We start from the raw sequence: 24,046 nt of genomic DNA, 5'->3' as shown, positions 1-24,046 counted from the left end.
TCGGGAAGTTATTGCGGGTAATTGATCGTACCGTTATTGAACATCACACGAGCAAAAATACGGGGAAAAAATTTGGCATTCGAATATTCAAATCGCCGTGCGAAGATATTGCCTCTTCATCACTATAATTTACACCGTATCTTAACGCAAATTCAGGATCCCGCCGGTTCCGTTCATCTTTCGAATTGCTCAATTATTGCCAAGAACGCTCGACCTCGGTTACTTTATGATACTCTGAATTAATTTTAAAATCATAAATTTATGAATATAAATAATTAGGATCTTATAACGAAATTCAGTTCCAATAACGACACTTTATTTTTAAAGAACCGTGTATAATTGTTCTCGTAGGTTAATTGATTCTTCTTTAAGAATTATAAATTCGTCTAGAAATCAAAATTAGGATATTGTAGGAATTTCCAAAATTTATTCATTCCTAAGGATCGGTCGTAGTATTGACGCTACTAATTGTTAACTTGTTTTCAGTTTATTCATAAAATACGCATTATAATTTACTTTCGTCGTAGCAAGACTTCTTACAAATCCTATTTTCTCGTATTATCATATCATATATCATTATACACAAATGCAAATAAAATAACTAAAATACACATAAAAAGAAGCATCATCAATTCCCTTTTTTCTATACAAATATACAATTAAATATTTTAATATATTACCAAATTATCTTATTATACGAACATAATTCAAATCACAGTATCCACACATCTCCCTCGACTCCCATTTTCCCCAAACGTTCCTAATATCTTACTATATCGTTACATTACCCTGTTATACATCTCGTACCACACGAACAAACTTCATGCTTCCACTCCGAATCGTACATTCAACTCACGATACCTCTTCCAACTTTCATCTCTTCGAAACGCTCTCAATACCAACAAAATTGAACTCCCACCATGCTATCAAGAAACTATCGGTACACGTATCACGCGCAATGTTCCTAGCTTTCCTCAGACCTATAACGTAACATAAAACAATCGAAAAGGACGGAACATTGTGCGATAAGAATCGTCGTAAGTGGCTCGGAAACAACCGTGGCAGATGCAAAAGGAGCTACAAACGACCTAAAACTCGGCAAGAGGCAGGCGCTCTTCGCATTCCACGCACTCGTGTCGTGCATTCGCGACTGAATCGCGCGTAATCATCTCTCGATCGCGGCGAGTCACCATCGCGGGTGAAGGAAAAATCGTCGTATCGGGAATACGTATGTTTTTTCTCTGCGTGCACGGCGCTCGCAGCCGGCTATGCAGCGCGCGTGTGTTCCACACAGCGGTGGGTCGTCGTCTATCGGAAGTCTAGGCGTGCGTGATAGATAATCGTTATGTAAGAAGAGGCTCGGAGGCTGTTGGCCTCCAGACTCTTTGACGTTGAACCACGTCGCTCGGGCACGGGGAACGCCCTGGCGTTGGACGCGGCCGCGGGCCACTCGGCGAACTTCTTTCTGTATTTATGGTCCAGATAAAGAAAGTTTACGATTCAGATAGGATCGAAGTTGTCGGCGGGGCGAGGTGGTAACCTGAACTACGAGAGAGATAGAAGACTTTGCATGCCGCAGGCGTAACGTGCCTTCTTGTTCCCTTTTCTACGCATAATAATAGAGCGAGTACCTTCTTCCTAGTCGTGTAGCACATCCGACACGACCGTCTGGCTGCGTAATTATTTCGGAACGACACGCGATTTGCAAGGATTTTAGCGCGATTGCTTCCCTAGGTGGTCCTGACCGATCGACGCTTCATTTATTGCCCATGTCTTTTTATTCTTGTGCGTTTTGATCTTATTGGATAGAAGGTGTTCGCTTTGGGGGACCTTCGGATTGTGATTTTTCAGGTATCGATATATTTTTTCGATATATTTTCTGATCGTCAAATAGGAGGAAAGGAAAGGAGGCGAATAATTGTAACCTTTTCTTCTCTAAGAATAATAATAGGAGAGTTTTTTTTGGTTGTAATTACCAGTTAGCTAGTCTCGTGCCACGTCATAAACTCATTAAGTCAATTTAGCTTTTAAAGCGTGACGCACTTTATGGCTGTTGCCAAAATATATGTAATTTATAGTTGTTAGTTGTTATAATTCCCGCATCTTTGTATATTTAGTGTTTGTATCTCTTGACTGGATTCCAAGAGTATTATTTTTAGTGCAAGAAAATTGTTTATTTTTAGCCGTTCATTGTAAGTTTACTCGTTGAAGAAGAAAAAGCAGAAACCGAGAACTATGAAATTAAGTCTACGTTGATAGACACGTAATGCGAGGTAATTCATAGTGTTGATGGAAAATTATTCTGTCGATCGTGCTGACAATAATCGTGTGTGGTACGGCACTCACCAGATCTGGCCAAAACCAGATTTATTAATTATATAAATATGATAAAATGAACCACGTTACGTAAATATCAAACTACTTTGTTATAAAGTAACATTAAATACACGTGTACCGACATAGGAGAAGGTTTGGCATCATTTTTTTTTAAATCCAGGTACTGTATGTATAAATTATGTAAATTTAAATGGCGTTGTTACATAATCACATGCCTGACCGAGACTATAAATGGTGGTAAATATATTTGACAAATATGAAAACGTTGTATTCCTTGTTTAAAGTTTAAAACAAAATGACCGAATAATACAACATTCCTACTTTTCCGTATTAATTTACATCTTCGAAAAATACTAGAAATTATCATTTCTTTAAACTTGTCCTTTTAAATAATTTCCACGCATACATTTCAAATATGTGTGCAATATCGTTTAAAGTCAGAAATATAATTATTAATTGTATAAATGGCTATAACACTAATCGATCAAACGAAAGACTATAAGTGTCAGATCATATTATTTATTGCTCACATACATATTAACTTTTACAGGACATATTTCATTGCTGTTTTCTTCCCGTTATTACGTAGTATAATCTAGTTAATAACTTGGTTAATTTCTAGTACACGATCTCTTCGAATCAACTTGCAAACGCAACGAAAGTTGCAACGCAATCCATGGAATCGTATTACGAGTTATCTAATTCGTTTATCGTTGCCATAATTGGTTTTCTTCTTTTCCTTGTCTTGTTATTATTATTTCTTTTTCTTTATAATGCGTAGCATCGCGTGTTTCTCATTCGACCATACACGTCAATCATTCTCCTCGGATTAATGTTGTCGCCTTGTCGCTGTTGATTGGCGCCAGAACGTCAGAGGTCAATCGTCAAACTCGGCAGCTTGTTCCGACTTGTATCAGTCGTTATATTTTCATAACGAAGCAACATTTTTCTAGATAAGATTGTAGACATTAATCCAGATATACTTGTCTCTTCGTAATATTTTTCCATATTTTTTGCAATACTCTTGTCTTGTAATATTTTTCCCACTATTTATTTTCCCTCTACTTGACGTCTGAATCGAATAATTTTCTAAAAAATGGTTACTCACTTTCGAAGATCGTTTGGTAACGTTATAAAAATCCTGAAAAATGAAATTAATTCGTCCTTTCGGATCATTGATCCGATTCGCAGAGTCGAAAATGTAATAAATAAATGTACATCTCTAAAAATATTGGAAATCTGGGGTACGTGATATAATGGGTATGTACGTGACTTCTTGTATAAAAATAAGTTGGAATCCTGCGAGAACTTTTTCAACGAAGTTTCTCCTTGTATTTTTTTTTTGTTTCTGGCTTTTTCGTGAAAGATTTATGGGTTGAGGATCGTTCGAGTGCGTACATGCGTACTCGACTGAGAATTCATGCTCCACAGTCTATAGGTTGCAAATTTTTGCAACCGTTACTTCTACTTGATCTCAATTTATAGCAAACATCCTGGATAAGTAATATGATTATGGTTAAAAAAGAAATGTACTTATAAAAGTACAAAAGATGTCAAAAATATAAAGAGAAGTATTCGGTGGAAGTTCATATCAAGGTCGAACCAAGGTTATTTTAATTCTTCCATGTGACAAATAGTATGTATCCTTTACAGAATAGTAGAGGAAAATTGGATAAATTATCAAAACTATTTTACTAAATTATTAGTTGTAGATTTTTCTGAAGAATTTATAAAATCCAGCAATTTTTACCATTTTTTCACCGTTAATAAAATTTAACATTAGATTTGCTTATAATCAATAAATAAATAATAATAACGTCCTATAATAATAAATACATTATTTTCAACATCTATGTCGTTTAATCTATGTATACAAAAATTAAGTTGTTAAAACCTTTCTATTCCTCTCCGTTCTCTGATGTTTAACTTTTCAAGACAAAATAGAGAAAACGAACGATCACTCGTATCGCGAATTAAAAGAATCGATATTTTCAAGGTTCAAGCGTACTTGCATTCACATGCTGCCACAATATTCTGATATTTTAATCAAAAAAATCATCTCTATCGCGATTATATCGGCATCAGTAACTCGAAAGGTGTACTTATGAATTTCGCACGGTTTAAACACCGGATCACCGACCAGGCCAGATAGGCAGAACTGATCCCTTGCCAGCGATATATTTATCTCGTTCTAATTTTCACACGGCAAAGCTCGATATCTCAAATATTTTCCTTCCAACGATGCTAAAAACAAATTCTTATTTTCCTCGTTCGATATTCCGATGTATCTGCATAGCAGCACGATTTGTTCTTTCCTAATGCTATCGAAACACATAAATCACTCTCGTTCTCTGGTCGTTCATTCGCCTGTTACAAAAAGGCAACGTTAGAGGAAGTTCAACCTTTACTTCGGTCAAATATCGACGAACCGGAGTATCGATGTATCGACGAGATTCGACCGGTGGACTCATGGTGGTCATCACGCTCCATTTCTTGACCAATTGCTTTCGATGATCGACTATGGCGAGCTCGGCGCCAAAAATAATTGCCAGACCTCTGCGATTGCAAGGCAGAAGGCGAAACGAGGGCGTTTCTTCCTCTTCATCTTCGTGTGTACGTTTCGCAGCTGCGTTGCTTTCCCGTGCACCATCTTCTTGTTTTTATTGTCTGGTTGTCGCGTACGAGTGCGTATGGAGCGGCGCAACAATAAGCTCGAGGGAAAGGTGAGACCGCAAAGATTATTTTCTTCACTTCGATGTGGGTAAACCGTTTTCGAATATTCGCGTGTATATGTTCCTTACCTCTTTTCTTTCTGTTCTTTTACTAAATGCAAACGACTAGGTTTCTTCACGCTATGTATGGTTAAATGGATAACTCACGTTTAGTTATCGAAATTTACATGTTTCCGATCGTGTTACGTTTCTTAAAGGAGATTGTTTTATATCATGTTACGAATGATATTATCGACTGACCTAATTGGTGTTGCAAATAAAATGCAAATATTCACATAAATTTATATGATTTTATTTATATCTTTCTTAGCATTTTCCTAAGGGAGAATGTTACGATTATTAATAACGCAAACGTGTATTTGTATGTTTGGATTAAGTAGTGCGAGCCTTCTGTTCAATTTTTCTACTAACAATTACATCATTTTGTTATCAATTGTCGTTATTTAATTTCGTTATTGGTTATATATGATCATCGGCTATATCGTCATTATTGATTAATACATTTTCAAATGATATTTTCCTATTTTATTCTGAACGTTTCTATTTTATCGCATTTATTGCTGAAATATCGTACGTTGAAAGATTCATTGTTGCATTCTAATCTAATTGCAAGAATATTTCTGTGTCGTAAGAGCGTTTTGCGCTTCAAAATTTCAACGCGTAAATCGGGATGACGATCATTCGCATTTCCTCTGTTCGCTCTTTCTATTCACATTTTGGCTAAGAGCCAACCTTGTGATCTGTGCTCAAATTTCTCCACGATGTCATTAACGCGGGTTCATTTTTGTCATCTTGTTTACAAACAATGATGGTTTACTGCGAATAATTAGTTGCACGAATATTTATATAATATTTATATGATATTTCTTGGGAGAAAAAATCTATTAATTTATCTCGTCTTTGTTATTAAATTTTACGCACGTAGGATGAAACATATGGGACGTGTTTTATAAAACGCAGAGTAATTTTCTCCACTCGCTAATGACTCTTTGTTTTCATAACGTAAGCGATAAATATAGGCGGACAGCTGACTCGCATCATCAATTCAAAAAAGTGTAACTTAATCATGGGGTTAACATCCACCGTGCCATTAACTGATTTCTTTTTAATAGTCAGCGCTCATCAAAGAATATTTCAAGTCTATAAATCACTTTATTCACACTGTCTTTTAATACCGATCTTTTATTATTACCCTCTTTGCCGCATTATCAACCAATCGTTACTGTACCAGAATAAAACATTATGAGGCATTATAAGTTTGGACTCGTTCAAAAGCCTCGATATTTTCCAATCGTCGTTTAAATCACTTAAATATCGAACGATCGGAATATAATACTTTGAGAGAACCGGATCCTAAATGTTCCATCATACAGAAACCGAATCAGCGAGTTGTAATAGTTTTAAAAGAATTGAATTTTTATATCGCATTTCAGGCATAGATTCAATCGGAATTTTTACAGTTTTCCATCATACGAACGATTGAAAAATAGAACAATTTCCAGAAGAGTAAGATCTTATACAGCATTCTATATACAAAATTCGCAAATGCTTTAATAATTAATCATTCGAATGATCGAGGTCTTATAACTGTAGTTATAGCAGCGAGTATAGCTTTGTAAGCATAGATCTAAAACCCTACAATCCTTCTGCGATTAATTACAAGCTCGAATGATTAATTGCTTCTAAACGATTAAAAATATTCTTAAACATTCCCCGAATTTTCCATCGTTCGAAGCTCGAACGTTCGAATTGACATATACTTCTTGCAGAACGAACGCTTATTCAGTATTCTAAACGCAGATCTATCTTCAAGGATTAAAATATCGAACTTTCGCAAAGATGCTCCATAGACAGTTCATCGTAAGGAAACTTCATAGTATAATTTTCATTGTCTACAAATCTAGGCATTCAGAATATCCAAAACCCTCCAATGGTCATTTGAACATCCAAAGATCGAACCACTTTCGAAAGAATGAGAACACATCGGTGAAAAATTCTTCCAACTTTCATCGTTCAATGATCGATCGATGAAACCGATGGTACCTTCAAAATGATCCAAAGGAAGATCCATAAATCTGACTGATAGAATCTAACTGCGTATAAATAGAACGACGCGCTTTGTTTTCATTCAAAGATGCTGCGACGCAGTATTACACGATGCACGATGCTCGATGGACGCAATTCGAAGCTATTACAATACAACAACGTTGTAATGGCAGTTGTAACTTCAACTATAAGAGATAATACTATGATTGTGCTCATAATACGCAACCTCAAGAACTGTCACAAGCGTCGAAAGAGCCCTACGACCGTTGCTTCTCCCTTCGCGTCGCTGTACGCGACGAAGAATCAACTAACCGATGAACTTTTCCTCGTCGTCGTCAATGTTGGTGTGAACGTTCACGTGGACGTTAATATCCACGATAAACGAGACAGCCGTTCATTATGATTTACACGAGACGCGGCAATTTTCTCGCGTTTATTTTCGTGGGTGGATTGAATTGACCTTGACCGATTTTTTTATCTCTCATATCGTTGTACTTAGAAAGTTTCCTATGTTTTAAATGCTCCGTTGCCTTTTTAGCGACGTAAAAAGTACGCCAAGCATGATGTGAAATATATTAAGAATGAAATTTAAGTAACGTTCTTCGTGACGTTTTACGATAAGTGCAGTGAAGGAACAGTTACGTACTTTGTCATTTTAGTTACGTCCGTTTCAGTTCAGAAAACTAATTTCTCTCAATTTTTAGTAATTACTCGTTATATCATCGCTTAAATGCTAAAAATCGCTAATGGTGACAGAGAAAATTCCCAACGATGATAAAATAATTATTAGGTCGTCCGAAAATTTTGTTTCGTTTTATAAGGAAATAATGGATGCATAATATTTTCCGTTTTATATTATTTTATCGATTTTACATATGATCCATTTTGTTCTATGAAAATAAAGATCACAAAAAAGACGTGTCTGTAAAAGAAAGACCCTTTTTCGGAAAACCTAATATATTCTCACAAGCTAAGTTATATTTCCATAACAAAGCCCTTAACAAATTTATCGCGGATGTATAATAGAACCACGTGATAATATAATATCTGTTTGTAGCTTTTATAATTTTGAATTTCATAATTTTTATAAATTTGAAAATAGCGCACTAATTTTCCTAATAATCCATGTGAAATGCGTGTTCATTCTTCTTGTAGCAAAATAAGATTCTATCTTCAAGGATTAAAATATCAAACTTTCTCAAAGATGCTCCATAGACAGTTCATAGTGAGGAAACTTCATAGTAGAATTTTCGTTGTCTGTAAATCTAGGCATTCAGAATATCCAAAACCCTGCAACGATCATTCGAACATCCAAAGATCCAAAGAACTTAAACTATAAAGTTTCATAGAATCTATACTTACGTATGTTTCATAAAAAAAGAATTTTTCACGTTAATTATTTATTAGCATATAGCATTGACAATGAGAAGACAATGGAAATTCGATCAGCAGTGTTTCAAATCTCTGCACATCGGTGTATATCGTTCACCTGCAGCATGACAGCTCGTGTTTCTCTGTTCTAACTCTTTCATTCGTTAGCGATAAGTATTTGTTATTTTTAATAAATTCTTGTTTCAAGCATAAAAGACTTAGAATAATTTTTCTGAAATTTTCGTCACGAACGTGAAGCGCAAGCGATCATTAACACCATCGCGTAATTTTGTTTCTCAGGTTAGTCCGAAAGGGTTTTGTGGTGTATTATGCGGAAGACAAGATTTACGAGCCGATACGTGCAAATGCGAGATGAGAAAATTTATACACGGTGCTTAAGATTCGATCCGCCGACCGCGAATTGTATTCAAATGACGATCGTGAACCCACCGTGACCCCTCGCGTGATTACGAAACTACCTTTAAATTCACCTTTTCATAAGAACGCTCCTCCTCTAGTGCATAATTAATTTCTCTCTCGATCATGCCTCGCTTCATCACACAGAGAACTCTAGATAAACGCATGGGATAGTTCGTTTCGCCTGATAACTAACATGTATCGTGTCAATTAAGAAAAGCATTAAAGAGATAAATCTATTTACACGATGGAGAATTTTCTTTTCATGAAAAATCTGCACATTTATTTAACTTTCTACAACGCTACGTATGCGACCTGGAAGTTTCATAATATACTAACTACCGGCTATAAATATCAGGAATTTAGTGGGAAACTTTTATAAATACATTTTATTTTGTTCAGTGTTATACTGCTTATATTATGTCGCAGCATTTAGCATTTATGGTACAGTAGGTTTATGTTATATGGCGTATGCGATGCAAACGAAATAATAAAACTTATACCAAGTTAGTAATTATTATACTTGCGGTGAATTTCCTGACAATTTTGTTGTTACATAATTGGAAATCACTTGGACGGATATCAAAGACAACTTTCTTTAGTTGAACAGACGAACGTATTTTAGGATTTTCCTAATTTAACGCAGAAAACTCTAAGCTGACTGCCTTCCAAATTCTTGAATTTTATGAAGCATCTGAGATCAAACTTTTGGTCGCAGTAATGTGGAATGTTTATAAGCAATTCGTACATTCTTACGATGGAAATGTATATTTTCTTCGGTTAAGTCTTCTCTTCTATTTCGGATCTCCTCGTTAGATGATGAAAAGAATCGACTGATATGTAAATTTCAGAGCGAAAGAATAAAATATACGCGCTCCCTCGTACAGTAAAACTCCATTTACGAAATTTTAGTTAATGCTTAATTAACTGAACTGTCGGTGGTTGAATTCGTTTATTTGAGCTTCTATTATGCGAACGAAACATAATAGGTTGTGGGTGAAACTGCCGAGTTCCCATTATATAATTACGTAAACTGTTAGTCTCTTCGACAAGTTTAGGTAAATGGAGCTCTACCGTATTATACAAATTTTGCGATAAAATTTCCTTTCTCTAAAGTATTATCTTTTTCTGAATTTCCAGGCGAGCACCGAGAGTCGAGAGGCGGAAGAGCAGGGTAGCAGCACGACCTCGCCCTCGGAGGGCAGGCACGCCGACGAGACGTCCGGCTCGCCCGTCCTCGAGATGGGCAGCATGGATTCGGCGGGCAGCGCCCACAGTGGCGGCCCTTCCTGCGGCCTGGTCAGTTCCCTTTTCCCGAGCAATTGTCGTGGTCGAGCCGAGGCATTCGCCAGACGTCTTCATCGACGATTAACGTCTCTCGGTGGCGAAAACAGTTCTCAACGAAACGATGATCCCTCGTTGCCGAAGGAAACCTCCTGGCTACGTTCGCCGTCAACAGGGAGAAGAATAATAACTAACAGCTCCAACAATCGCGTTCTTCAGCATCAACCTCGTCACAATACTGACTCGGATTTGTGCTACGATTACGATCTCGAGTATGAAGATGGTCTTAGTTCGCCGGCAGAAGAAGCCACAGCAGCGGAAGTCGCGGATTTAGTAGTGAATCAGGAAGTATTAAAATCGAATCATCATGCAATTCACAACAGTTCACCGATTGAATCGAAAAACAGTGTAGATTCAGAATCTGGACACGTTTTCGCGTCTCCTCTGTTAGGAACGTCTCCAGATAGCGATTCCTCCGACGTCTTCTTCGACCCAGAATCATCCGATGTTGAAAAGCCGAAGAACGAAACGTTCTTTGATCCCGTGACGACCTCGGATAGCGAAATGACTACGTCGAATCTCCCGAACGGTCGCAACATAATAAGGCCCAAAAGCTTGCCCTGTCGTAGAAGGCCAGAGATCAACGTTGAACATTCCGAGGACACATCTGATTCGAGCGCTTCGTTCAAAAGGAATATTTGCGATAAAGACCCGAGGAAGAAGGACTTGGTGTGCAGCTCGGAGGACTCGAACGATAGAAGCTCCCAAGAGACATCCACGTCGCCCAGTCACGAATCTCTTTGGAGCACGTTCGACGAGAGTACTGTGTCCCTTCAGGACGAATGTCCCGGAAAAATAAATCCTAGTTTAATCACACACCAGAAACGGCTTCCCAAGTCGCATTCTGATTCAGAGATACCCGTCAACGGACCTAGTATAATGATCACTTCCGCGATTAAGGATGAAAGAATCGATATCGACGAAGTCGACCTTATTAACTTTCAGTCGGAGAATAGCAAATTGGAGGATATCAAGAACGCGAGGAATCTTGTCAAGGAAGATACTTCGGATTCGTCGGATAATACGTACGAGGAGGATCTTCCATATGACGAGGAGAATCCCAAGAATACACTGGAGCAACAATCAAAGAGTCTATCTTTGAAACTCGAAGAGATTCCTGGCAATGAGACTGACGACCATTCGACGTACAGCAGTATGATCAACATCCCTGGTGCTCTCACCCTCGAGTGTCCTATAGTAGAGGGAGTGATAGAAGCCACGATAAAGAACGAGATACAACTACAAATAGAAAATGGAGCTATAATAGCTAGCAACAACGAGGATAAGATGTGCCTTCTGTTGAAGAAGCTCGCCACAAGTCCAAGTATCAAAGAGGACGTTCATATAACTGAGGAGCCACAGGACGATAGTATAGAAGAAGAGGAAGAAGACAGACCTCAGAAGATTAGACGATGTTCTTCTTTGAAGACGGGAAAAACGCCACCAGGAACACCTGGAAGGAAGAAAATCGTCCGATTCGCAGACGTTTTAGGCCTAGATCTCGCCGACGTGCGAACGTTCTTAGACGAAATCCCCAAAGTGCCGAACTCAGCGTACAGCGACTTGATCTACGATGACATTTTCCACAAAGACACCAGTCCTGTAAACAGCTTGCCAAGCCCAGCTCAATGGGGAGCCAGATACGTAGGTAGTCGACGCGAATCAGGCTGTGCGATAACTGCGCATAAACTAGACAGAACTTTGGTGCCTCTGTTTCAACAACCTGGCGGTCTGCCTAATTTCCTGGATCTGGTCCGTGAACGTCGAGTGTGCTTAGAGAACGTGCTGGTCCAGGATCCCGTGTCTCTCTGTATCCAGGGTACGGTCCGCGTGATCAATCTGGACTTTCACAAGTCGGTGCACATCAGATATACGTTGAACTCGTGGCGAAACTTCAGCGACTTGCAAGCCATCTACGTACCTAACTCGTGCGACGGTTTCAGCGACAAATTTTCGTTCATTCTGTACTGTCACACGCTGTCAATTGGTCAGAGGCTGGAGTTCGCGGTTCGATTTCAATGCAAGGGCGAGCAGTACTGGGACAACAACTCCGGACTCAATTACTGCTTCCAATGTTTGCCTGTTTCTCCAGCCGTTGGTTACATGCCCATCACGGCTCAGGAGGGTCAGCATCACGAGTGGTCGCCTGTGTTCTACTGATGGACATCGTAGATCGAGCATTGGATGCCGCGATGGAGACACAGCGATGCTTCGCATAGACAAGGAGTCTGAAGTGGATCCGAGTAAGGCTAACTAGCGACAGATAGAGAGACAGAGGGAGAGGGAAAGAGAGAAAGCCTATGGTTGTATAAACGTTCCTAGAGTATATACCTTACTGTACATAACTGTCCTATTCTCGAGTCGATCGAAGGAACGAGAAGGCAAGCCGGGGAGCAGGGACCGCACTAGCGTCAATTATTCTTTCCTGCCGTTTTCCGGACAGCCTTTCAATGGACTGGAGAAACTCGACGCACCTGTTAGACTGACATTTTTTACACGTTCGTTGTTCCTTGTTTACGAGCGAGAATATGTATTCGGTATAGACGTGATACCACTTCTGTAAACGAACTGGGACTGTAGTTGAAAGAAGAAATATTAAGTACGTACACATACCTCTTTGAAGATGACAGAGAAGAGGATTTAGTCTTTGCCAGAAGTTGGAAGTTGAAGAGGACATTTGAAAGGCGAACGAACAATGAAACGTTCAAAGTATCTGGCAGAGCATGGAGGATTATTTTCACGTTCCTAGAAAGTACCTAAGTCTACAGAATTTGCGCCATAATCGAGCCTAACGTGTTTGAAAGACTCTCAAACTGATTATAATGCGAAATGACAGAGGTTAAAGGTTATGAGAGAAACTGTTACTCGAAATGAGATGTTTGTTGAAGAGATTCTAGGATGGTATTGCTTCGAAGACGAAATCAAGGGCTCTTTTTTCTCGTTTCTTTTTTTTTTTTTTTTAGATATTAACGATATTTTACGTAGTTGCATGAATATTCTCGGATGAATTAAGGTTGAAACGACCTGTTGATAAACTTTTATCCACAAACATATCTGCTCAGCAACTTCTGAGCGACGACCAATCCGGTCTTGCTTACGAAAGTTTCATTTAGCACGTTCGCTGCTATTGACGCATATTGGGCGTTGATTCAATTACTATACATAAATTCCCAATAAGGTTGCAACGAGGAGATAACTGTTATATTTTTGAGTTCGTGCATCTCGATAGAAAGCTTTTAACAGGAGATACAAAACAGTGAGGAATGTAATAAAGTAAACTTGAAACGAAGACTTCCCTGATGAGAAGATATACGGCAGGCGTTTATTTTAATAGCAGCGAATGCGTTAATGAATTATCTATATAGCGTGTACTCTTAGCCCCATAGATGAAACGAAATTACGACGAACCAACTTTATAAACTTCGAAACGAAGCTTTTCTATTTGTTTAATCAAAACGTTCGACCAGTGCCAATTTTGACCTAGTGCCATTGGATCAATTATAACATCGGGAAATAACACGAATCGAATATACGTTATACCATATTCATAAATATTTTTTAAACGAAATGTGATAGTTTAATAGCAACGAATATCATAGTGGGTTGCTTTGTTCTCCTAATTCTAGATTTTATTCGCCAGATGATCGTCGAAAATCAGGGAAATCGGGGCTTGATCGATTAATCATTAAATATCCGTATAAATCTCCAAGACGATGATAGTAACTGATCATTCATAATTTTATTTTTATTATGCATGTATATTTGTACAATTGCTGGGGTGCTAGACATGCGACGAAATTACGAAAGAAGAGATTCCAACAGCTTTGGCAGTAAATTTATCGTTTAGTTCATTGTTAACTATTTTCAATCGTGAAGCGCTTTCATTCTGTGATTCGAGGACCTGAATCGATCATCGTGTGGTACGCAAATGTATATGCAGTGACGAACGAAGGAAAGCGTGATCTTACTTCTTTCTTTAATTTCTTCAATCGTTTTCGAATAGTTTCAATAAAACAGAAAAAAATAATTCTTTTCAATTCGATTTTCATACTGTGTCGTATTTCGCAGCGTAAAAATGAAACATTAAATGATACGAAAAATATTAATGATCATTGAAAACGGAATTATATTTACGAGTACATCTAAATAGATTTGAATAGATCAAATATATTTTTTCAGAACTAACTCAACTAATATTAACAATGAAATCTTATATAACAATAAGAAGATTTTGTACTAAAACAAATGAAATTTTGTAAACTACAAATCATTCGACTATCCAATTTCAAATTTTAAAATTATATAATCTATAATTTGTAATTTTCCAATTAGACAAGCATAGATGATTATTATCAATATGATTAAAAATATTTAATACAAATAACACTAGTAATCACGTACATAAGTATCAACTTTAAATTTTCTTTCGTTTATCACTGTACATTGTGCATATTATACTTTGCAGAATACACATAAAAACGATATCGTTTATATTTAATTTGCACTACGACGAAAATGTTAAGATCAAACGATTTATTTCTTAATGAATTTCTTCGACAAGTTCTTTCGTTCATTTCTACGCTCCTGGCATTATGCGTGAATGATAAACGAACCATTTACGTTAGTCCTCACGTGGGATAACGATAATAGTCGTCAGTGCAATCCAAGTTACCGGTTAAAGAAAGCAGAGACATTTTCAGCGTTTTGGCAACGATTAGAATTTCGTGAGTCACAATAGCAGTGACAGTTGCCAAAAATAAGCAACATTGTCCTGTGTCGCGTGCACGAGATCGCATTGGGTAATGAGATCGACTTTGTTTATCGAATTCCAAACGATAAATGACACTTACCGACGATTCGTGACTAAACTTGGTATAGTATTGCCTGAACGACACAGACCACATTAACAATGAACCAATTGTAATTAACGACGTAAATACCCTCGTGAATTATTACGACCGAGAGAAAAGAATAATCATAGATCGCACGATAGCGATCGAGATCACAACACGATATAGTATTTCACGATACCACGATATTTTTGCTAATGTTAAACGTTTCTTTTGTAATTCTGACCACCGTTGCCATTAACATGTTTTGCACGTGTTACATAAAGATACGTCTTTCGCGTTTTGCAATTAAAAGACTTCTTCTTCGCTGTACAGTATCAATTTTCAAAACGGTAATCTTAGATCGAAGCATAAGAATTTTATATAAAAAGAAAAGACACGGTACTTATATACATATATGTATAAAGTGGTAATTAAACGATAATCAGACTGTGGATTTTCACGTATTTCCTATAAATCTATTACATGCAATTTAAAGTGAGAAAATCCGCAGATTGCACTCGATGCGCAAAAGTATATAAAACATTTAAAGTACAATACTTGTTATAATATTCAGTAGTTATTGAAACAAATCTCTCCTTAGATTCCATTTTTTTATATATACATATATTCATAAAAATGCAAAGCACAAACATGCACAATCTAGTGATAACACAGAAAATACGTATTTTCACGTAACGCACGCAAAATGTGTCAACTATTGCAAATGTCAATAGTCTTCGAGGTAGCATCAGCAATATAACGTTAACAGAGAAACGAACAAATGATGTTAAGATTACACTATATATTGTTAAGATATTTTTTGTAACAATTTTCACCGTGAACAAGTGCTTTCTATATGCTATATATATAGAGAACATAAACACAATACAAATTGTACATAAGCGGCGTCAGTATTGGTGGCAAGTGTGTCTCGAGAATGAGGGTGTCGTTTTTTTTTCTTTTTTTTTTTTTTTTGTATAAATCGGTCGATTTTTAATCGTATATTACCATATACAGTCTGTTTAGGCAATGTTTGTTATACACATTTTATTGTACATATTCATCGATACATTTTACACAATGATATATTTACATCACAGTTATAATCGAGTCTCTAGTTTTCGGTATTCTATTTCTCTCTACTGTTTTCTCTCTTTTTTTTATATATATATACATATATATTATGGCAAATATCGATCTTTTCTAATTTTATATTGAACGCATGACAGATATCGTTACTTTGCTATTTTACTCGCTTTGTTTTATCATATTGTTAACTTGGGGACAGAATGCTGCTTATTAATCGATCCATTCTGTAAACACTTCGTCTTATCGTTATCCTTCTACGCATTGGTAAGAGGAAAATAACAGAAAAATGTTTATTACGTTTTGCAAGAACGAAGAAACGCTTCTTCTTACCAGAGAAGTGAAATTACGTTTCTTTCTTAACTCGTTCGTTTCTTTTATCCGTATAGTCTATATTTTAACGAGATGGTATTTTTGTTTTCTCTTTTTTAATCGTTTTAAATTTAAGCGCAACGTAACCACCACTATTGAGGCCCTCGATATTTACGCGCGTATCTCTGCCCGTAAACACACGAACAACATAAATCGAACAAAGCCTTTTCCTATACTTTGTCCTCTGTACATATGCCTCTTAAGAAACAAAGTTCGAATTCTATTCTGGTTAACGGCAGAAACGATATTCTTCCACGTGTTAAGAATGACGGTTATTGAGATTTATGGAAACAGTTATATAAGTATCAGTCACGAGTTAGGATATTTTAATCATGTTATGAAAACTTCAACCTGATGTACAAGGTATTTTAGAAACCACTCTATTGTATCGCAAGGGACGAAAATTTGATATTTCTTTCGTTGCTATAACATTTTTATATTTTTTAATAGTATAAAAAATTTTCAATTTTTTCCTATATATCAACGTTATTAGACAATTCTGTATGAACATCGAAATAGCTTCGTAACGTTTCTCAGTACTTTTTTCATAAATATTTTATGAAGAAATTCGATATTTTCATTTACGAAAGAAACGCACAGATTATATAGGGTGACAATAAAGGTACAGTAGAGAGATTGAAACAGGAAATGCACAGTGGTAGGACTTGAACGAAGATAAATGGCGAAGAGGAACGAAATAAGAAGAAAGGAACTCGTCTACTGCCAGACACGTTTTGTGTTCAACTCACTAGAAGTTACTTCTAATTTTCATTTCAAAAATGCATTATTCCAAAAGTGATATCTATCCAAATTATCTCGAAAGTTCATCGACAATTAAACATTTACACGAATTATTGGTCATACATCGATCGCATTAAAAAAAATATAGTTAGACTTAAAAAAAGCCATCAGTCATCGGGAATTTTTCAGAAACAGTTGCATTATTGTTCGCATTATCACAAATTTCAAACTAATCTCTGAAGAATACGAAAGACCATTTTAATCTTCTGTTTTCGATCTATCACAGAATTTCTGAAATATTTTTCTTATACATCAGGTTGGAAAAATAAAGGATTTCGGGAATGAAAGCAATTTATACTATTAAGAATTATTGAATCCTACGGAATATACGCGTTTTAAATTCTACAAGGTGCAGGGTGTCACCCGGGAACTTCAATTTCTATTAACACGCCGATCCTAAGTTCCACAAGGGAATTCTCATCATTGATGAGAGATTTGAAGAAATTTGCGGAAAATCAATTTCGCAGTCTCGAACAACATCGCGAGAAATGTCGAAAAACGACCGCGTGACACCCTGAGTAAACCGGAGACGAACTATTTTTGTTAAATCTTTGTTCGCGTTTGCTAAGCTATTGCCTCATTCGTAAGATTCTTCCAACAGCGACGAGACAAAGTTTCACGCTTGTTTCGCGCTACGAAATCGATTTCCAATGGCAGCTACGATTTTTACGAGAACCTTACGATACCGAGGGGCTGAAACTAACGCAGGAAACAACACTGTAACGCGAGTCTCGAACGTAGAAATATATTTTCATACCGTGTCATTTTCCATTGGCTGATTCGCCATCGTCAAACATTATTGTTATATAGATTTTAAAAGTATCATTTTCTGTCTATTACAGAAATTTTAATCTCTAAATTATCGTTTTAATCGTTATTTTAGATTCGTATGATTTTAAACAATCTGTATATGTGTTCTTAAATATAAAAGATACGATTCCAAAGAAATTGAAAATTATGGGAAGCCTAAAGAATTTGTATGAATCTTAAATTTTTAGTTAGATAAGAATTATCAAGTTCGGTCAGAGATTTGAGCAAATCTTTGCGAATAAGTTATCGGCGATCAAGGAAACTTGTACGATTTTCACGAATTTGTAAAATCGTCCTATCAGATAAGAATTAGTAAGACCGAGCAGAGATTTGAGCAAATTTCCATATTAAAATTATTGGCAATCGAGAAAATTCGAACAATCTGCATGAGTTTTTTTAAATTTTTTAATTAAATAAGAATTGTCAGGATCAAACAAAGATTCAAGAAAAAATATGTATATATTATATCGAAAGTCGATTGTAGTTATGTGTTTAATTAGTCGAGAAGTTTGATGGAATGAAAATTCGTAAAGAAAAATTCTGGTTACCTGGTCGAGTTGAACCTCTGTTCTTCTTAATCGGAGTAGCCATTTGCAAGAAAGAAACGAAACAAGAATGGATTAATCGTAAGAGTGCTTCGAGGTTCCATTTGCAATTAGTACGAGATTCCTCGATGAATTGTTTAGAGATTTGTTTTTTGCTTTCCTATTTTTTTTTCGTCGTTGAAATGGGGACGTTTCTACGTTCGAGACGAAACGAACGGGAGAAAAAAAAAACCATAGCTATAACGGTAGTATATTTTTATATTCTAATGTACACGTAAGCATACGTTGCACCTCTAGTCCGTAGAGCCGTGAGCTTTCGTCCAATTACCGAGCCTTTTGCAGTTTTTAACGAAAGAAAAAAAGAAGATGAAGAAAGAAGAAATTAATTATCGAAGTTTAAATGGACAACTATTATGGTGTTAAGGTGCGAGAGAGAAACGGAGAAAAAGGAGGAAAGACTACGTGTATATGTGCGGCGTGTATGCGTCTGTGTGTGCGTGTCGGCGCATTTCAGATCGTATGATTGAGAAAAAATGAGAGAGAACAAACGGAGGAGCATGGAAATACCGAATAATCTCTCTGTCCATTTGTAATAGTTATTTTTACTTTATAATTTTTAACTCGCTACTTTTAATCGTTTAATGTCTGTTCCTTTCCTCTCTTATTTTTACCCAATTTGGCACGGGAAGAGGATAAAACTCGTTTGTCCTTTCGATCGTCGAATTTCGATTGCGAAATCAGCGGATAAGAATTAGCGACGAACAGACTGTAGACAAATTCGCGAAACGAAGATAATTCTTCGCACCCTTGAAAAAGTAGTCTAATTATAAATATTTGCTGCCGTTTATTTATTTTCTGTGTCGTGGATCCTTCTTGTTTCACATTAAATCCAATTTTCATCGATCTGTTAAATAAGTTTGTAGATACTGTTCGTTGCAATTCACGTCGATCTTTCACATCCGAAAGATTCTTCGAATCAAACCTGGTATTTTATTTCTATTGGATCGTCGTTCTTTGCTCTTTACTCCCGTTTCTATTCTAAACATTTCAAAGGAGAAATCTATACACTCGCAAAGGGAAATTTTCGCTAAAATTGCTATCGCAAAATCGAGTTCGTGGTAAGATTTGTTGCGCTTTTTGCCCTCGGCAATTATTATTTTAACGAACATCTGCCATTATTTATGAAGAAAGCACGATCTATGGATCACGGATAGGTGCTCGAATCAGAGCCAAGACTGAACGAGAGAATTTCGATAAAGACTTTTATTGTATTTTATTCCTTCGCACAAGTAACACGACCGTAAATAATAATGCAAATTTGTTAGGTTCATAAATGATGGAAGAGTCTGAGAGAAAGCAAGGGGAAGACCGCAAAGAGCGACGATACTCGCGATCAATTTCGTCATCGATTTCATGAACGCTGTCCTTGTATAATTATTCGATTGTTGTTTTGAGATATAGCGCGATTCGTGGGAAATCAAAATTTTTCTCAGAAGGATTTCGCATACCAGTTTTGAGGCTTTCACGGTCCGGATCGTCGCACCTGACACTGTTGTACGCAATAATTATATTCCAAATTCATTATACAATTATGCTCGAGACGTTCGATTGGAAGCTGCGTTCGGAAGAAATTTCTTTCCGATGTTTCACCAGCATCGCAGCTAGCTTTTTCGCTGTCTAAAATTCGATGTCCGTGATGGTGCGTTTTTAGACACCGAAGAAGTTAGCTGCAACGCTGGCGAAACATTGGAAAGAAATTTCCTTTGGACGCAGCTTCTACTCGGAAATATCGAACAGCGTTGTGTAGAATATCGCTCGGTGTGTCAGCTGGATTAGAGTTTTCGAGAAAAGTAATTAATTGTCATTGTCAATGAACGATCGTTGGGTCTCCTAAGAAGATTGGAAAAGTTGGCCGATCTCACATCGAACTTTTTTCCCCATTGAATCGGCGTTGCTGATCGTAGTACATTTATTCAAGGGATTTAATATATTTCTATGTGTATATGAAAAGTTTGCTATAACGATTAATCAATCTTGAAAAAGTTGTTATGACTGAAATCCTCTATCGAAAATTTTTGAGAAACGGAGGATAAAAAATATTTTAGATATCAATTTTCTCGAAAACAAGAAAGAAAAGATTAATTACACGTTGAAATAGTTCTATAACGCATTCTCCTTCTCTTTTACTTGTCTTTGATAGAGGAACAACTCGTTGTTTAATATTTAGAATTACGCTCCACTGAGAATTTTCAAAGAATAGAAGAAAATGTTCTGTTGGAAAGATTAATTATTTATCCAAATAATTAATTTTACAAAGAAATCGTTTATTATATGTTATTTTAAGAAGGAATTACTTGTTATTTAATATCTAGAATTACGCTATATCTTGCATGTTGTACCCTAATACGAAACGATAATACTCACTGAAAATGCGTGGAAATGTTCGAATATTCCGCAAATCCTACAACTACGATATTCTCTGCTTTACGATGCAATATTTCGTCTCTGAACGAGAGCGCGTAGCTTTAAATTTCGAAGATGAGTTTAATCGGTGCCGCAAAGACGAAGCGTCATTGATACGAAATAATCATTCGTTATTTTCATGTATTCGATATTTTCGGTCGGTCGAAGGCCACGGTGCAGTAATTGCGCTCATCGAAACACGTTTTTCTTTTTTTTATATATATTTCTACAGGGCCTCCATGTATCTGTATTAGTAAAAAGTGTAGCGTTTCTTACTGTACTTCCTTTATCCTACATTATATACTTTGCTGTTAATCACATTTTGATTATTTGCAAAAGGTCAGTGAAGTTGTACATCAAATATACGATTTAGAAAAGCAATAAAAAAAAGGTCATTGATTTATTTACTGCGTGTTATATTTATGTTCATATTAATATTAATGTGTACTTTTTACAAATGAAAAGAAAGAAAAAAAAAAAAGAACGAAATACATTTAGAATTTTATCGATTCGTGTACCGTGGACTTCAACGACGAAACACGACGATGCTAACCCTTTCATTTCGTTCGATATTTTACGTTATTTACACGGAAATACGCAACGCAAACACGTTTCTTCCTTTACAGTTCCTTCGCGACACGCAGTCCTTTTTGTCTTATGAAAATCATTTAAGAAAATCATCACTCACTTCGATAAGACTTTAGTTCGTTAATTGGACTCCTCATCGATCAACAACTACGATTAACTCTGGCTATTTTTAATACTAACAGCGATAAATCTCTCTTAAGCCTCGGCTGATTATCTCATCAGGCTTAAGTTTAAAAAATATTTCTCTACAAACTTGAATTATCGTTACATTATCAATATCATATTGAGAAAACCTACTGTTTCTTTGATATTGTATTAAAAGGTAATTTTATAGAAGGAGTTAAAATATTCTAATATTCTATAAGGACAGTTAAATGTTCTATTTTTTATAGAAAAGTAGTTTTCAAGTTCGGTGTGCTTTGTCGATTAACGTCACGTTACTTGGATCCGAACATGCGTTTCTTCGTCCTCTTCAAAATTTTCATAATATCGAAATATTAAATTACATAATATCATCGTCATCACGTTAAAATATTGCTATTTTGTCTATATTTATATTGTCTATAAATATTGTCGATTTTCAATTACGTCACGTAGAAATTCTGGAAGAAAACGAACGAAATTTTGTTATGCTGCGATTCACATATTTAATCATACACGAGCGACATTAAAACCGGGATATCTTCAAAATTATGCGATCTTATGCGATTCTTCTCAATTATAAAGTAACGTTAACATTAGAAAATCAACAAAAGTTATATAATCCACTTATCTCGTTTTTCTTCTCCGATCTTCGTATACGTATACCATATCGTAAAAATCGATCGTCTGACTTCTTTAATTCTTTTTTCTTTTTTCAAATCATTCTTTTTTTAACGGAGTTATGTAAAAGTTGGTCTCTGAAGAAGTTTCACCGTACGGAAGACAAAGCAACGTTGCTTCGGACTGATAACAGCGATCGGACGATTTGCTTACTTTTACTAGAAGAAAATGGAAATAAAATAAAAAGGTAAAGAACAAAACGAAATGTATCGTGTATACGTACAGCAAGAAACAGATTGTAGCTGATACAAACGGTCAGTGCAGTTTCTAAAATCCCTTTTCCTTTTTCTCCTTCCGCCATTGTACGTCGACGAAACCGTAATTTTTAATCTCGTTTGTTTGTTTAGATGTTGTCCCTCGGTAGTTTGGTTTAAGGTTTCGCGTTTATTGTTATACAGTGCCGAGTATGGCGTGGGTGATAGCGTTTAAGGGTTCTAATGGAAGGAATAATTGCGGCGAAACGAGAAACGAATGTTGATGGAGGAATGAAGCAAGTATCGATACGTATAAATAGACGTATATTATATATCTGTAACACATGTTCTATATGTTATTAAGACAATAAATGGAAGACCGATCGACAGTCTCTTCTTCTATCCTTGTAAGATATTTCTGAAATGTTAACGTTGTTTTATATTAATTTAGATTTAGTTTAAGAGTTTCGATTTACTATAGTCTCATTTACTGTAGTCCGGTTCGATTGGAAAATTTAATCGTTTGAAATGTATTATAGTAGATCGATCGTACGAATAACATTTTATTTATCGTTGTTTATAATTATTTTATGCACGATTGAAAATGCAAATTTGTCTTCTTTTCCTTTCTTTTCAAGTTCCTCACAGTCAATTGTAAAAATACAGATTGGAAATAGAAATCAATTTGATCTTATCATTAAGTTTCTGTTACACCTTTGTATCATCGTTATTAAAAATTTTATTTCGTTGCCTGTGAATTTCGGCTGATGGTAATAATTCGAGCAAAGAGATCCTTAACTCTAAAGAATTTTCAATCATGAAGAAGTAAGACAAATCTGTTTCCGATATTATTTAAAGTAATAGTAAACTGATGTCTAGCGATAATATTCTCTTTCGATATTTGTGATAATAAAGGACAATGAGTATATTTCAACTCGGTACATTTCGAACGAACTAATCATAATATACAGAGATATTTCAGAAAAAATGGTTATATGTTTAGCTTGGAGGATATCGTTCAATCGATTGTAAAAAACAGTGTAAAGGCAAATGTCAGATTCAGCTCACGCATGATTTTCTTTTATTAGAACCTTATATGCGAGATTTTATATTTAAAGCAATTGTCGAGTAAAAATGACGCAAAAGCACGAAACTTATTTTTATAAGTAAAGCTAATTGAAGAGTTATTATCGGTAGGTGTGACCTGGCAATCTGGGGTTACTTTAAACCTTAAGTTTATCACTTGGGTTGCAGATAGAACGAGGTACGTTGCGATTCCACGAATT

General features: G+C 36.1%; 1 protein-coding gene across 5 annotated transcripts in view; it reads left to right on the top strand.

Moving 5' to 3' along the window:
* Positions 1-23,144, top strand: part of LOC132904689 (glycogen-binding subunit 76A) — a 94,767-nt gene extending 71,623 nt beyond the window's left edge. For 4 of the 5 annotated variants that reach the window (XM_060955387.1, XM_060955384.1, XM_060955385.1 and 1 more), the window contains one exon: positions 10,044-23,144. In XM_060955387.1, coding sequence (XP_060811370.1) covers positions 10,146-12,407 — 2,262 coding nt within the window. In that variant the 5' untranslated portion in view covers positions 10,044-10,145 and the 3' untranslated portion in view covers positions 12,408-23,144. Of the gene's footprint in view, positions 1-4,989; positions 5,061-10,043 lie in introns of those variants that run through there. The other variant, XM_060955382.1, reaches the window with a different exon arrangement.
* The last annotated feature ends 902 nt before the right edge of the window (positions 23,145-24,046 follow it).

The sequence above is a fragment of the Bombus pascuorum genome, chromosome 2 (assembly GCF_905332965.1).
Source record: "Bombus pascuorum chromosome 2, iyBomPasc1.1, whole genome shotgun sequence".
In the NCBI taxonomy this organism is placed as follows: Eukaryota; Metazoa; Arthropoda; class Insecta; order Hymenoptera; family Apidae; genus Bombus; species Bombus pascuorum.
Note: the sequence above shows the minus strand (reverse complement) of the source record. Positions and strands in the feature narration are given on the sequence as shown.